Source organism: Lipotes vexillifer, unplaced genomic scaffold (genome assembly GCF_000442215.2).
Source record: "Lipotes vexillifer unplaced genomic scaffold, Lipotes_vexillifer_v1.1 scaffold680, whole genome shotgun sequence".
In the NCBI taxonomy this organism is placed as follows: domain Eukaryota; kingdom Metazoa; phylum Chordata; class Mammalia; order Artiodactyla; family Lipotidae; genus Lipotes; species Lipotes vexillifer.
In genome coordinates this window covers 255642-271201 of record NW_006780838.1, presented here as the reverse complement: position 1 = coordinate 271201, position 15560 = coordinate 255642, and the positions used below count along the sequence as shown (strand labels likewise).

General features: G+C 48.0%; 1 protein-coding gene across 1 annotated transcript in view; it reads right to left on the bottom strand.

The window, feature by feature from the left end:
* Window positions 1-1496: 1496 nt before the first annotated feature.
* The window catches only part of ZZEF1 (zinc finger ZZ-type and EF-hand domain containing 1), a 113575-nt gene continuing 99511 nt past the window's right edge, over window positions 1497-15560 (bottom strand). The window contains exons 46-56 of the mRNA XM_007454251.1: window positions 13372-13563; window positions 12172-12272; window positions 10717-10852; window positions 10262-10621; window positions 9107-9250; window positions 7372-7540; window positions 7106-7204; window positions 6538-6703; window positions 4082-4235; window positions 3400-3471; window positions 1497-1577 (exon numbers count right to left, since the gene is read on the bottom strand). Coding sequence (XP_007454313.1) covers window positions 1497-1577; window positions 3400-3471; window positions 4082-4235; window positions 6538-6703; window positions 7106-7204; window positions 7372-7540; window positions 9107-9250; window positions 10262-10621; window positions 10717-10852; window positions 12172-12272; window positions 13372-13563 — 1674 coding nt within the window. The remainder of the gene's footprint in view (window positions 1578-3399; window positions 3472-4081; window positions 4236-6537; window positions 6704-7105; window positions 7205-7371; window positions 7541-9106; window positions 9251-10261; window positions 10622-10716; window positions 10853-12171; window positions 12273-13371; window positions 13564-15560) is intronic.

Below are 15560 nucleotides of genomic sequence, written 5' to 3'. Positions count from 1 at the left end.
TGTTTGTTTCTGTCTCCTTTGAATTCTTCCCTCCATAATGGCTCCACATGCGGCTTGGGGCTGGGCTGAGAATCCAATTCTAGGGCTGCAGAAGGTCGCTGCACCTTGGCCTCCTGACCCAGAAGGCAAAAGTGCTCTTGTGGTGAGATGCTCCTGGGACCAGGAGTCTTGGGCCCTGCAGAGGGGGCTTCCGAGGCCATGGCAGTGCTGATCTGCTCAACTTGGCCCTGGCTACGATGAGCCTTCCTTGGGTTTGGCCCTGTGTGGGGAGACATGCTCGGGCCCAGACCCCCGCCCTTAAATGGCAGCTGGCTCAAACATTCTTCAAGTGGCGAGTCCCACTGAGGCTTATCCATGGCACAGGTGCCAACCCAGCCTCACACTCCAAAGCGTGGCTTTGGAAAGAGAATAGTAATCAGCACTTCAGGGCAAGACTACAACCATTTAAAAAAAAAACGTGGAAAACAGCATTCACTAGAACTAATGTAGTTATTGCCAGACAAGTGACAGCCAAATAACCACGGAGAGTCCCAGAGGTGGATGTGATGGATTACCACGACCGTGGAGCAGAAATACAATCATGTGGTTTTGTTTGTTTTTACTTCTAAGGTAAGATATCCTGTGATTACATTTCAAATCTTTAGGTACAGAAGCTAAAGAGTATTCTTCAAGTTCTGTTACTTTCACACAAACCAGTTTGTCCCCCTGAATGACCGATCCACTGGTCATGCCCCCGAGCTTCTCTCAAGGGAGTTGGTGTGGTTCTTTCTAAGAACATGAGGTGGGAACCGAAATATGTTAAAACAACAACTAAAACAACGCAGCTGTGCTGGGAGCAGTGCACAGGTGGACGTGCACGGCAGCCTGCTGGCTGTTCCCAAGGGCACTTGTTCTCACCAAGGATTTCTCCGGGACGGCCGAGGCTATGCAGGGGGCCAGTGCGGCAGTGGGTTCCATACTGAATGGTGGGGACCAGGTGGCAGCCCCGAGGGGCTCTCACTGGTTTTGGTTTGGATGACCCAGTCTCAAGAAGCAAAAGAGGAGCTCCCAGGCTGCTGCTGGAGGTCCTACTGAGAAAGGTGGCCCAGGGCAGACCCTGTCTTCCCCTGAAGGTCAAGTGCAGGCAGTTCCAGCTCAACGGAGACAGAGCCCTTTCCAGAGCGGCTGCAGCCAGGTCTTGGGGCTGTGGCTTCTGCAGGGACAGACCCTGGAGGAGGCTGGCCTCTGAACAACCTTCTCAAGGGCCTGCTGCCTGCCCTTTCTGAATAATTTTGCACTGGTCTGCTTATTCTCACATGCTATGGTACGTGCAGGTGCCTGGCCTGTGACACGGGAAGTTCTCGGAGACATGGCGGCTTGGCATTCTAGTTGGGGTGGAAGGGGAAGCTCAAGGAGAGCCAGGCACCGACGCCACAGGAATCTTCCCGAATGAGTTTAGGCATCTGCTCTAAGATCCTTGTGGACAGCTTAGCGTTCCATGCACACCATACCAGGGGCTAACACTCAACATTCCAGAGGCGGGTGGCCTTGTTTGGGTAGTTGATGGCCAGGCTGATAGCAGCAATGTTCTGCAGAGCCTGTGGAGGGAGAAAGAGTCATCACCAATATCAAGAACCGGTCACCTGCTGGGTCACTAACTGCTGACAGAAGACCCTCAGCTGAGCACCTGAGGCGGGCAGGGGAGAGGCAGACGCGAGCCAGATGTGGTTCCCCTCACCAGGGGGACCACAGTCTAGAGTGAAAGACAAAGCTATCAAGAAAGTCCACATGGAAACTCCAAATGTAGTCAGAATCATCACTGTCCCGAGAGAGGAGCAGGTGCAGTTCTGGGGGCTCAGAGGGCACATCTGCGGGGGGGTCTGGGAAAGCTGTTTAGGGAATAGGGACAGCAGCACAAAAGTGCAGAAGGGAAGAAACAAACAGCCAGTGCCCCACCCCCCGCCCCCCGGAAGCAATGCTGGGAAGGCAGACGCCCTGGAGCCAGGCCAAGGCTGGTCTCCAAGCCAAGGCAGCAGGAGCCGGGGGCGGGGGCTGGAGAAGGAAGAGGCGGAAGCAGGGAGAAGAGGCAGAGCGCCAGTCCAGCAAAGTGGACAGGCTGTAGGGAGGGTCAGAATGAGGATTAGGAGACCGGACACAGCGGCAGGTGAGGGAGGAGCCACAGCAATATGTGATGTGGTGTCAAAGCTTCCGGTGTCAAAACGGTCAAATGTCAAGATTTCACTGTGTGAAACCTTGGGACACCACGGGTGGTGATGGCAGGGCTGGCAGGCATCCTTCGGGAAGGGAGGGAGTTTTCACTCTGCCTTCTGGTCTCAGGACGATTCACACAAACCCCTCTGTAGTGGACAGGGGAAGCCCGCTTCTAAGCAGGCACTCTGACCCTTTTTTGCAGGAGGACCGTAGGTTCACTGAGAAAACTTGCCAGGAACAGAGTGCAGGGCTCTGGCCAGGAGTCCCAGCTGGATGCCCCCTCAAGTGAGACTGCGGGCAAATCTTTCCCTTCTCTGAGCCTCCGTGTCCCCATCTGTCCACTGTGGACGCAGACCACACACTCTACGATGTTCAAGGAGTCTGTGAGCCTAAGGTTCTCAAAATGTAGTCTGGAGCCTGCGGGTTCCCCAGACCCTTTCAGGGGCTCCATGTCGTGGAAACAATTTTCATAATAATACCAAGACATTATTTCTCTTTTTTCACTTTCATACTCTCACGAGTATATACAGTGGAGTTTTCCAGAGGCTGCTGTGTGATAATAGAACAACTGAAAGCAGAAACAGATCTGCGAATCCAGCTGTCTTCTGTTAAGGAAGACATTAAAGAGATCTGCAAAAATGGAACACAACGCTACCCTTCTCAAAAATTATTTTGTTTTGAAAAATACTGTTGTTTTTCACAACTGTAGTATTAAATAGAATGAGATTATTTTAAAAAACAAATTGATAAGTGTTTAGCATTTAATTTCTAACTTAATTTCTAAATTTAAAATCTAATTTAATTTCTAACAGTATATATCAATATATATAACGCACATAAACAAAAGCTTTTGGGGATCCTCAGTAATTTAAAAGCATAAAGGGGCCCTGAGACCCAACAGCTGTCAGAGAGGAGTTCTCCTACCAGGGAAGAAAGTTACAACCAAAAATATCTGAAATCCTCTATGGAAACTTCAGGGATCAGCCAAACCATAAATTTAAGGCACTGGTTGTTCTGGTTTAAAAGCCACAAGTTCTTGCTAGTGTCTACTGACCCCACAGTTTAATACGAACGACACTGATAAATGGGGCTCCGCTGCTCTCTGTGACACCAGTAGGAAGTGGCTGATTCGGAACAGAGCTCCGTGTAAAGCCGGGGTGGAGTCTGCACGGGTGCCGGGGGAAGTTCGGCCGCCCGGGGAGGGTGTACCTGCGCCGCGCAGCGCAGAAGGTGGTCGTCGGTGGTTAAGGCCAGCAGGTAATCCTGCAGCAGGCCGAGCTCCTGCGGAAAGAGCAGAGGGCAGCTGTCAGAGGCCACCTGCTAGCGGACACCCACCCACGACCCACGACCCACGACCCACGGCCCCAGAAGACTCGGGTGGGACACTGCTGCCCACTCTGGCGGACATCTCACTGCCTGCTTTCCTTGGGAGCCATGGAAGGAGCAGGATGGTGGGGAACCAGGTGTCCTGACTCACCGCAGTCTCCTCACTATAAAACGAGGGCTTAAGCTAAAGAGTTCTGAAAGGCCCTTTCATCTCTCACAGTCAATGAGTCTATTGTGCTGAGGGGAGGGAAAAGAGGAAAAAGAAAGAACCTGTTGGTTTATTTTCCCAAACTCACTGCTGTGAAGGGTCGATCCAGGGCAGTTTCCTTCCCCCTTTGGCATCAGGCCTGAGCAAACAAGCAATCTCAGGGAGGGCCTGGCTCCCTGGGGCGGGAGAGAGGGGAACCCCGGGCCCCAGGCCACGCCTGTCTCCCTGTGCGGGTTTGCCAAGCCCCCACGACACCCTGGGCTCTCAGAGGGCTGTGACCTGAGGCCCAGCGCTGGCCCCAGGCAGCAGACGAAGCAGTGGCCCGGAACCTGGTGGGGAGGCAGGACAGGCCCTCACCTGGGCGCGGTTCTCAGTGACAAAGAAGAGCTCGGTAAGGGCGCGATGCAGGGGCAGCAGGATGCCAGGCTGTGTCACGTCCTCAAACAGGCTGTACTCCATTTGGGTGAAGAGCTGCCACAGGGGCTTCAACAGCATGAGGTCACAGAGGTCGCTGTGGGAGAGGGGTATGGTTTGCTGGGATCACGCCCATCAGACGTCGGACAGACAAGAGGGTAGCTGCTGGGCACTGCAGCTCCAACACTCCCCGACCCCCATCCAGTAAAGGCAGGACAAGACAGTTCCAGTCACCTCACACCCCCCAAAACAGCCCAAAATATTCACCAGTGGCAAATAAAAAAAGGGGCAGCATCTCAACTTCAAACCAGGACTCCAGGGAAAAGGATATCCTCAAGCACATTCACGTAAATCAACTGCACATCTTTAAAAATGGTTGTTAAAAACTTCCAGTGACAGCGGAAAAAAATCTCAAGATAAACAAGTGGAAAAGAGCAAGATATGCAACATAAAATGTAAACATTTAAAAACTCTATATGTAGTATTGTGTGACCATATTAAAAACAATAGTAAATAAACATATCAAAGATGTTATCAGGGCTTCCCTGGTGGCGCAGTGGTTGAGAGTCCACCTGCCGATGCAGGGGACACGGGTTCGTGCCCCGGTCCGGGAAGATCCCACATGCCGCGGAGCGGCTGGGCCCGTGAGCCATGGCTGCTGAGCCTGCGCATCCGGAGCCTGTGCTCCGCAACGGGAGAGGCCACAACAGTGAGAGGCCCGCGTACCGCAAAAAAAAAAAAAAGAAAAAAGAAAAGAAATAGGCAAAGGACCTAAAGAGACATCTGTCCAAAGAAGGCATACAAATGGCCAACAGGTACATAAAAAGGTGTTAAATTATCACTAATCATCAGGGAAACGCAAATCAAAACCACAATAAGATATCACCTCACCTGTGTTAGGATGGCTTTCATCAAAAAGATAAGAGAAAACAAATGCTGGCAAGGATGTCGAGAAAAGAGAGAACCCTTGTGCACTGTTGGTGGGAACGTAAACTATGCACAACAGTATGGAGGTTCCTCAAGAAATTAAAGCTAGAACTACCAAATGATCCAGCGATCCCACCTCTGGGTATATCCAAAAGAAATGAAATCATTATCTCAAAGAGATTATCAGTACTCCTATGTTCATTGCAGTATTATTCCTAATAGCCAATGTCTGGAAATAATGCCTGTCAATGGACGAATGGATAAAGAAAATGTGGTGTATATATACACAATGAAATATTATTCAGTTATGAGAAAAAAGGAAATCCTGCCATTTCCGACAACACAGATGAACCTGGAGGGCATTATGCTAAGTGAAATAAGCTAGATAAAGAAAGACAAATACTGCATGGTATCACTTTTATGTGGAATCCAAAAAAAAGTCAATCCTATAGAAACGGGGAGTTAGAATGGTAGTTGCCAGTGGCTGGGAAGTGGGGGAAATGGGGAAAGGCTGGTAAAAGGGTATAAACTTTCAGTTACAAGATGAATAAGGTCTGAAGATCTATTATACAACATGGTGACTATAGTTGATAATAGTGTACAATACTATAACACATAACAGAAATTTGCTGAAAAGCAAATTTCAGCAAGAGGGTGAAATTTAAGTGTTGTCACATACCACAAAAAAAGGTAAAAAAAGGTAAACATATGAGGTGATGGATATGTTAGTTAACTCGATTGTGGGAATCCTTTCACAATGTATAATGTATTACGTATCAAATCATTACCTTCTATACCTTCTATACTTTAAATACATTACAATTTTATTTGTCAATTACACCTCAATAAAGCTGGGGGGGGGGAAGGAAATAAACTAATTCTAAAATTTACATGGACAGGTAGGGTAAAAACAGCCAAGACAATCTTGAAGATGAAGAACCAGCTGAAGCATTTATGCTGCCAGATAACGTAAATTTGCTATAAAGCTACAATATCTAAGTGTGGCACTGGCACAAAGATAACCAAAAAGACCAATGGAACAAAAGCAACCACGGATGGATCCATGTGTATAAGGACACCTTCTCTGTGACAAAGATGGCACTGGAGTGTGGTGAGGGGAAAGGTGGGCTTTTGAGTTAAGTGGAGATCCATGTGAGAAAAAGCAAAGTTTGACCCTACCCTTCAAATCATGCACTAAAATTCATTCCATGTGGATTGTAGACCTAAATATGGAAGAAAAAAATAATTAAGCTTTATCTTCATGACCCCAAGGTCAAATGAGGCAAAAATTTCCTAAATAGGACAATGAAAGCTCTATCATAAAGGAAATGAGTGATGAACTGGAAGACATTAAAATTAGCAACTTCTCATCAAAGACACCACTAACAGAGTGAACGGCAAGCCCCGAAGTGGGGGGAGATATTCACAATACAAATACCCAGCAAGGGACTCGTATCCAGAAGGCAGCTTACCTGTGGGTGCAGCAGAGCACGATCCTCAGGAGTAGGTGGATGGCTTTTAACCGCTGATGACCAGTCTGGCGACAGGCCACGCCCACCAGCCATTCCCAAATTTTGGCCAATGGGAGGTGCGGCACAACTCTTTCCTCTGACAGCATCTGCTTCAAAATCTCGAATCCTGGCAACCCCCACAACACAGAGACATTTGAAAAATATAAACTGCTCAAGTTTTAATGAATAGGAGGAAACCACTGTGATCATTTACATTTCACCTGAAATAATGCCTTATGTAAAAGCAACATAGGAACACTTTCAGTTCTTCCTTTTCGCAGAATGCCCTGGCAAATTCTAAGAGAACAAGCATCTTTCCTAGGTCTTGACAGATGGCTCTTTAGAAGTTACAACCTGCCAACTCCAGCACATTCACAAGGGACGTGCGTGGGCCTTGTGGACATATTCGTTGAAGTCTCAGAGAAAAGTACCTGCTTTGATTTTAACAAAGATCAGTGACATAATGGCACCGACCCCCAGAGTGTCCCGGGCTGGGAGATCATGCAAACAGAAAGACCAGAGCACACACCTGTCTGGAATCGCCCCAGGTGCCCAGCCGTCACAGTGAATTTGTAGCCCCACTCGGTGTTGCTCATGTCAGAGGTGAAGCGGTAATACAGAGTATCTCCTGGGGCACACAAGAATCAGAAAACAAGTCAGGACACTGCAGCAACAGGGAAAGGCAAGTGAGTGCTTTCCAGTGAGACAGATTCAACACAGTTTTAAATCCTTCAACAATTTCCCTTCTAGGTACTTAACGTTAAGAGTCTGTACAACTCAGTATTTATTTACTACCTGGAAGCTCAAAATCTTTCCATTTCTGTTGAGACCCACTGAAGTTGTGTCGATCCTGCTTAAAGTCACTGCTGCTGGACATGGCTAGCTCGTCACAGCCTTCCTCTGTATTGCACTGAGGATCAAATTTGATTGAGAGGTAGATTGCACCAGGAATGTGAACTTTATCCTAGGAGGGGAAACAAGGACATTCCTGTCATCGCTGGCCACTGGACAGTGACTGAAGGCTTCCTTGTGCCAATCCTGCAGTTAAAACTGGGCACGTAAGAAGGGGTGAGTCACAGCCCCTGCCTTCCAGGAGCTCTCGGCCCAGCTGGGTTGGGGAGCACGCACATGGCTGCAAACACGGCAGGAAGCACACTGTGCAGCCTGGGGCACGGCTTGAAGGAGTGGGGGGAGGGGAGGGGAGGCAAGGGCAGAAAAGAGTCCCAGTGAAGGGATGTTTGGGTTGCTGTGGAGACTGGGGGCATAGGAGCAGCCTGTCCAGGAGGAAGGAATGGCAGGAGGCAGCTGAGAGAGATGAGCACCTGGGGGGTACATTCCAGGCAAAGGAAAGAGCACTGACTGGAAAGCCTGAAATGTTCAGGGAATAACAGGAGCTTGATGTGTCTGAGGTACAGGGTGAGCTTCGTGTGCACATATGCTTGGGAGATGGGGACAGGGGTGATGTGACCCTGGAGAGGCTGGCAGGGACAGATGCAGAAGGGTTTGTGTGCTAAGATGAAGCGTTGAGACTTGTCTGGACAGCAGGGGGAGCCCTGGAAAGGTTGTAAGCAGGAGAAAGCCTAGGTTAGGTTTGTGCTGTACCAGGATCACTGTGACAGCTGGTGTGCAGCAAGGCCAGGGCCGGGGCAGGCCAGCAGTGGGGGATCAGAGAGGAGCAGAGGGAGGGACCCAGGGAAGGGGAGGAGTCAGGGCAGCGGAGAAGGTAAGGTGATCACTCTGAGGGCTCTGAGGTAGAACTCGCTAGCTCACTAGGTGTGTCTATGTGGGGCTGGGGGAGTGGGGACAGAGCCTAGGAGCCGGGGAAGAAAAGAGGCTTAGAAGGTAGAGAGTGAGGAGGTCTATACGTCTGCAAAACGAAACCTCAGCTGGCAACAACCATATCCTGGATTAGTTTCTCTATTGCCCACCACTGTGGCCACAGGCCGTCACCTACTCAAAACGACAGCTCCAACATTTTGAAAAGAGATGAAGAAATGCAAGCAGCATTAACTCAATGAGGATAACTGAGGCTGCCCCCCTCCTGCCTCATCCAAACTCCTACATCTCTCTGTCCATGTACAGAGTTAAGGATGGAAGAGATGAGGCTTTTCGGTTCTGGGTAATTAAACAAAGGGGTGGGAGACTCCAAGGTGTGGCCAGGTCATCAGGAGATGGACAGAGTGAGGGCTGAACCCAGACCCACACTCGAAGTCTCTGCCAGAGACACCAAGGCCTCACTCTCAGGAGCTTGCTGCAGGAAGAGGAATCTCTCCTCCAGGGCCGGGTGGCCCCTTGCTTTCTATTAAAACAAGGTCAGGAGAAGAAACGACTTGTTTGTATAGATTCCCGGGACTGGCTTCAGGGAGGCAGACTGCTGCTGAGACCACGGGAGCACTTTCTAGGCCATGTCTGTCCAGGCAGAAAGAGCCACAGTGGGAGTTGATGAAATTCATGCTACTCAGCAACCCTTGCAGGTCCTGCCAGCTGCGCACCCGGAGGCTGGGCGAGTCTGGCCGACTCTGGATCGTACCTCAAAGTTGGTGTTGTTGTTATACGGGTGTTTCGACTCCCTCACTTGCACCTCCATTCCTGGCTCCTCCATGAACTGGCAGGCAGCCAGGGCCATGGTGCCTAGCATGCTCTCTCGGCAGCCCTGGAGCACCTTCTGCAGTATCTGGTGGGACACAGGCAGGAAACATGGGGAGACGGTGACAAAACTTTGTAGTCCAGCTAGAGACTGTGCCCAGGGCTCCTGAGCTCTGCTATGTGGCGGGAGTGGAAGAGGTGCTTCCAGCCCCGTGGAAGTTTGGTAACCCGGCACTACTTCAAAAGACCAAGTCAAAGATGTGATTTAAAAACGAAACAAAAGATGATCACCACTTGTCAAGGTGAAACTTAAAATTAGAGCACTGGAGACTTCCCTGGCGGTCCAGTGGTTAGGACTCCGTGCTTCCACTGTGGGGGGCACGGGTCTGATCCCTAGTCAGGGAATTAAGATCCCACATGCCGCAAGGTGTGGCCAAAGAAAAAAAAATTAGAGCACCGGACTTGAGAGAATGCACAGACGCTGGTAAGACCCCATGTCTGCCACCCACAAGCTGGGAGCCTTGGACAAACCTCCCGGGCTTGATTTCTTCACCAATAAAACTCCCTGGGTCACAAGGTAACACAGGTGTAAGTGCTGGCAGAGTGTCTGACCTGAGGTAGACATTCTAGAAACCATGGTTTAAAACAGAGGACATAAACCTTCCTGGAAGGCTTCCTGTATTACGGGAACAGGCTGTCAGGATCATAATTAACCCTGTCTCGCAGACTTCACACTGTGTGAGACCCTAGGGAACATGAGAAGAGACAGGCTATCAAGGAGAGTTAGACTCATAAGTCTGAAAACAGAAAAGGAAAACTGCAAGGGTAGGTTTCGTGGATCGTTACATCACTCTCTGAGCACCAAGTCTGCCTAGGCCATGAGCTCGGCTCCAGGCCAGTACTTGGGAGAGTTTAACAGCGACCTGACCCTGCCTTCGCTGCGTTCACACCTGTCAGAGGGGCTGTACAGCCACACAGGTAACGTCACTCCAGGAAGGCACTCCCTAGAGGAAGCCTATTCAAACCCCCCAGCGGGGGGCTGGGAGGGACACAGAGGAGGAGCAAGTGGGGTGAGCGCCCAGCCCGGCTGCCTGATTACCTTCTCCCACTGGTGCTTTTCTTCCAGCTGCATGAACATATCCAGAATGTAGGTCATGTGGGCAGGGCCACTCAGCTCCAGGATGTCCTCGCTCACCGGCACGTGCCCTGGCCACTCAGCGAGCAAGGATGCGAGCACGTGGCGGGCGTACAGGACTGCTGTGGCCTCATTCACGCGGAAGAGGTAGTCGCGCACAGCCCTCTTGCTCTTGCAGTTGAGCTCTTTGTGCAGGAGGGCGGCGCTCTTGCTGCGCCGCTGCTTGGCATAGCTCTGCTGCAGTTCACTCTCCGTGCTGGAGATCAGCTTCTGGGTCACGGGGTTTGACTCCATGGTGGCCTGGTCACAGCGTGCGGGCCGGGACTGCAACCCAAAGACCACCGTCACAGAGGCCTGGCCTTCTCACAACTGGGGTGGGGGCAGGGCAGACACCTTGCTTCCCAGGTGGGGCAACATACCAAGCATGGTAATATAATCATGTCTGTATCCACAGCTTTGGCGCTCTGCTCGTCCAGTCTCAGACTCCTGCTGGGCTGCCATCTCTGAGCCAGGGTCCGTATCCTTTCATCAGTGGTGAGCTCATCCCCGTCAAACCTGAAGAGAAGGAAGGAACACAAAGTTGGGCACCCTTGTTACAGAAAGGCAAGAGTTTAACCTGCAGTGAAACTTGCAGAAATGCCGATCCGAGTTATTTTCCTGTTATTTCGCAATTACGTTCCATATTTCGCACACTAGATTCACAGTGTTCATCTATTCGTGCACACAAACGGGCACACAAACGTGCACGCATGCCCATGTGCCCAAAGCAGAGATGCAGGCCACCCCTTAGGATCCATTCTTCCTTTCATTTAGAAACAAAGTTCCCTGAAGTTTTAGCAAGATACACAATCACCCAGCTGGAGACACAGTTCCCAGTCCTCCTAGCAGCAATGCAACTAGGGTCACGCCAACGGGAGGCCAGTGAGGTAACGTGTGCCATTTCCGCAGCCTGCCCGCAAACAACTGGGTTAAGGATGAGCTCCTTTCCCCACCTTCCCCCTTTCCCCTGGGCTGGAACAAAGAGCTGGTGTCGGGGAGCCAGCTCTGACGACACAGATGAGGACAGCACCCTTGGGGGTGCGGGGTCCCTTGTGAAGCAGACCACCCACCCACCCTAGGCTGCTGCCTACCTCTGGACTGCACCATGAGAGGGAAAACAAATTCCATCTTCCTTGACCATGATACTTCTGTGTCCTAACTGATGCAACCCTGCCTCATCTCACAAAGGATTTGAGGCAGTAGATAAGAAATACATATGGGAAAATAGAAATATGAAATAAAATTCAATTGGAATTGGATATAAATCAGAACAGGAAGCCAAAACTAGGCTGTGGGGGGTGGAGGAGGAGATTAGTTGCAGAAACATAAAGTTCTCCACAAATTTAAGAGCTGGGCCCGGGAACTAGCTCTGAACTTCCTGGCCAAGAGCAAGGGTGTATTGTTAATTTTGTAGTAATCCTTGAAGAAAAAACACGAAAATAATGTACAGAAGTGAAAAAACAAACAAACGAAAGGACACTTTTGACCAGAATGTACCACAAGGTCCTGCTCTGCACCGTTTGCTCCCTGGGCTGACGTGGGAGAGAAACCTTGGCGTCTGTGTCAAAACTCTGCCCCCACAACGAGTTTACTCTAAGAGGCAGACTGCGAAGATAAAGCTCTTCCTAAAGGAGAAGCACACAACACAACTCAAAGATGAGCCATGCGGTGTGGCACAGCCAGCTTTCATGTCGCTTTATGAAGAACTGAAAACCAACTGCTCTTTGGCCCATCAGGAGTTTTTATCCAGATCTAGTTGGCAGGAGGTAAACAGAGTCCCGCCCTTACTTGTTGCCTCACTCACTACACTGTGGCTGCATCTAAATGTCCCTTACCTCTTCTGAACCTCCAGGAAGAAAGAGTCAGTCCTCTTCATCTGCAGTTCGTATATGGCCCGGAGAATGTGCAGAGGGGCATTGAGGGCGTCGTGAGCCATCTGAAGGCCACAAGGAGGAAGTAGAAGAGAGACAATTTAAACTGCTTTAACACATTATTGATGATCTGACCTCAAAAGTGATAAAACAATTATTTCCTAAAGTTACCACAAGTTATAATTTAAGAACATCACATGGGCACTTCATGTATGTAAGGCTATAAGCCCTGGGCTTCCCTGGTGGCGCAGTGGTTGAGAGTCCGCCTGCCGATGCAGGGGACACGGGTTCCTGCCCCGGTCCAGGAGGGTCCCACATGCCGCGGAGCGGCTGGGCCCGCGAGCCATGGCCACTGAGCCTGTGCGTCCGGAGCCTGTGCTCCGCAACGGGAGAGGCCACAGCAGTGAGAGGCCCGTGTACCGCAAAAAAAAAAAAAAAAAAAAAAAGTTTATAAGCCCTAAAACATGGACTATAAAATCTGCATTACTGTTATAAATTCAAAGGAAGATATAAAACATAGAAACACCAAAAAAAAAAGTCATGCAAACAAACGTACTGTTAATAGTCAATAATTCCCCACCAAATTGTATTCATTGCTAGCTTCTCTGTAGCAGCTGCCTTGCACTCAAGTTTGTTAAGTGGCACATAAGTCTAAGTACTGGACTTTCTTTTGATGTTTTTAAAAACTGTACTTGCTTTTCTTATATCCACCCCATACTCTCTGTTTACTCTTCACACAGTTAGACCCTTTGAAGTCCAAGCCCTTGCCCATTTTCACATCATTGTGAGGAAGAGTGGATTATCCAGGGAAAGTAGGAGTGTGTCTGAGAAACTGTGAAGACAGACTGTCACCTGGGGATTTATGGACAGGCCTGAAATTACATGCAAAATTTTACAAAAGTTATTTGCAAGTATAGTTTATGGGAGAAACGATCTAAAGCTTTTGGGTCCATGACCCCCCAAACATTAAGAACTACTGTTGTAATAGGGCTTTTCCATCCCTCTGGACGAATTCTGCACAATACCGACTGAGTCTTCAGGAAGTGCATTCTCAGGACATCAGTCTGAAGCATTTTCACACGGAGGCTAAAACACAGCCCAAGCCAAAGAGAATCCTTTCCTTAGAGTCCCTTCCTCAGTCCACATCGTGACCCAAGAACGTACCAAGAAACATATCCTGGTGGGCTCATCCAGGCTTTCGAGAGGGTCCAGCTTCTTCTGCTCTGGCTCACCCGGGCTGCTGACTGACCGTTCCACCTCTTCCTCTTGGTCCCCTTGCTCATCCAGCTCCAGCTCTCCATGCTCAGCCAAAGTGCTGATCTCCTTTTTTGAGGAGTACAGCATGATGGACAAAATCTACACAGAAAGAAAATCGGGCAGGACAGGAACATGAATGTTTAGTGGGTGAGATCTTTAACCCTCAAAGGGTAGAAAATATCTGACTGAACCTTTTAAAAGACATCAGAATTCACAAAAAGAATGTAAAATTAGTAAAGAAATATGAAAACATGTTCAACCATACTTATAATCAAAGAAATGCTGACTAAAAACTACAAGGGATTGTGACCGCCTGGAGGGGTGGGATAGGGAGGGTGGGAGGGAGGGAGGGAGACGCAAGAGGGAAGAGATATGGGAACATATGTATATGTATAACTGATTCACTTTGTTATAAAGCAGAAACTAACACACCATTGTAAAGCAATTATACTCCAATAAAGATGTAAAAAAACAAAACAAACAAACAAACAAAACACTGGGAACAACCTAAATTTCCAACAGTAGGAGTTTGATTAGCGCACATCTCACACAAAGGAACATTCCTTACAAATAATGACAAATTTCTATTGGTTTTGAAAAGCGTTTGTTAGATGATATTTAGAGAAAAGCCATGTTATATAGTATTACCCTATTTTGTAAAAATATGTGCATAGAATAAAAGACTTTAAGAACACTGAAAAAAAAATTAAAAAAATAAAAACTACACGGGACCTTTGTGTTTAACTTTGCCACTGATGGTGTAAGTTATCATGCTTTTAGAAGGCATTTTGGTGAATTGTAAAGAGCTACACACATGTTCATAACTTTTGACCTGGTAACTCATCTTCTAGGAATAATGTAAAATGTGTAAAAAGCTATACTCTTGATATGGTCAATGAAGCATTTAATAATGGCAAAAAACTGAAATCCATCTTTATGGATCATCTGCAGCCATTAAGGATGGTCGCTATGAAAACTACCTAGCAACTTAGAAAAGTGGCCATCACATGACCTCAATTTATTTCAACAGTGTGCTTCATTGTACAATCTAAACCTATGTATGTAATATAAACACAGAAGGAAAAAAATTAGAAAAAGGAAATACACATAATACTAACGGTAGCTGTGTTTGCGGGGGATGAAATTTGGAGTTTTTCTTTCTTTTCTATTTTTCAAACTTTCTGAATATAAAAAATAAAAGTTTTTGAATGTAAAAAACATTTACTTTAAAATATTTCCTAAAGAACAAGAGCTCAAATGCTCACCAGGTTATCCATTAATATGTTTTAGCGTATTTTCCTAAAACCTAACCAAATCCTCCTGTGGCAACTGAGAGCTGTTTCCTGGAGCTCAGGCCTCTGTGTGACTGAGAATGGCCAGCTGAGCACCCCCATACAGCAGCAGCCTTTTCTGACCTGAAGCTGACACTTGGCACAGAAACGCCCCAGGGAACCACAGTAATTCCACCATGAAAAATCTAAGGCCTGGGCTTCCCTGGTGGAGCAGTGGTTGGGGGTCCGCCTGTCTCATCTTTTCTGTTGCATGTGAAGTTTTCTCCCAGCTGCCCCTTAAATGTTGGGTGTTCTCTGGAGTAGTGTTCTTTAGCCATAATGCTTCTCCTCTTCCTATATTATTACTTCTCAAACTTTTAAAACATACCTAATGTTTCCCTTTGCTATATCTAAAAAAAAAAAAAAAAAAAAAAAAAATCTAAGGCCTATGGCGAAAAGTAATAAAATGAAAATTATCAAGTAAAATCCTACATAAAATAAACATAAGTGAGGACAAATTTAGGAATTGATTTTAGCTCAAAGGAAGTTTAAAGGGAAATAATAATTCAAGGGCAGATTTACTACCATGATAAAATTGGTCAACCGTGTGTTTCCACAAAATACTTCTCTTCCAATATTCTTTGAACAAACATCAAATTCATTTTCCCTGACAAGGGAGGACAGGTGTCATAATCTCTATTTCCAAAAAGGAAGACAAATATAAGACACTGTTTTAACAACTGCACCACATGAGAGTGTACAGGGCAGAACCAGCTGTAACTGACTGGTGGTTCTAACTCCCAGGCCAGTAAATCTGCATCAGGA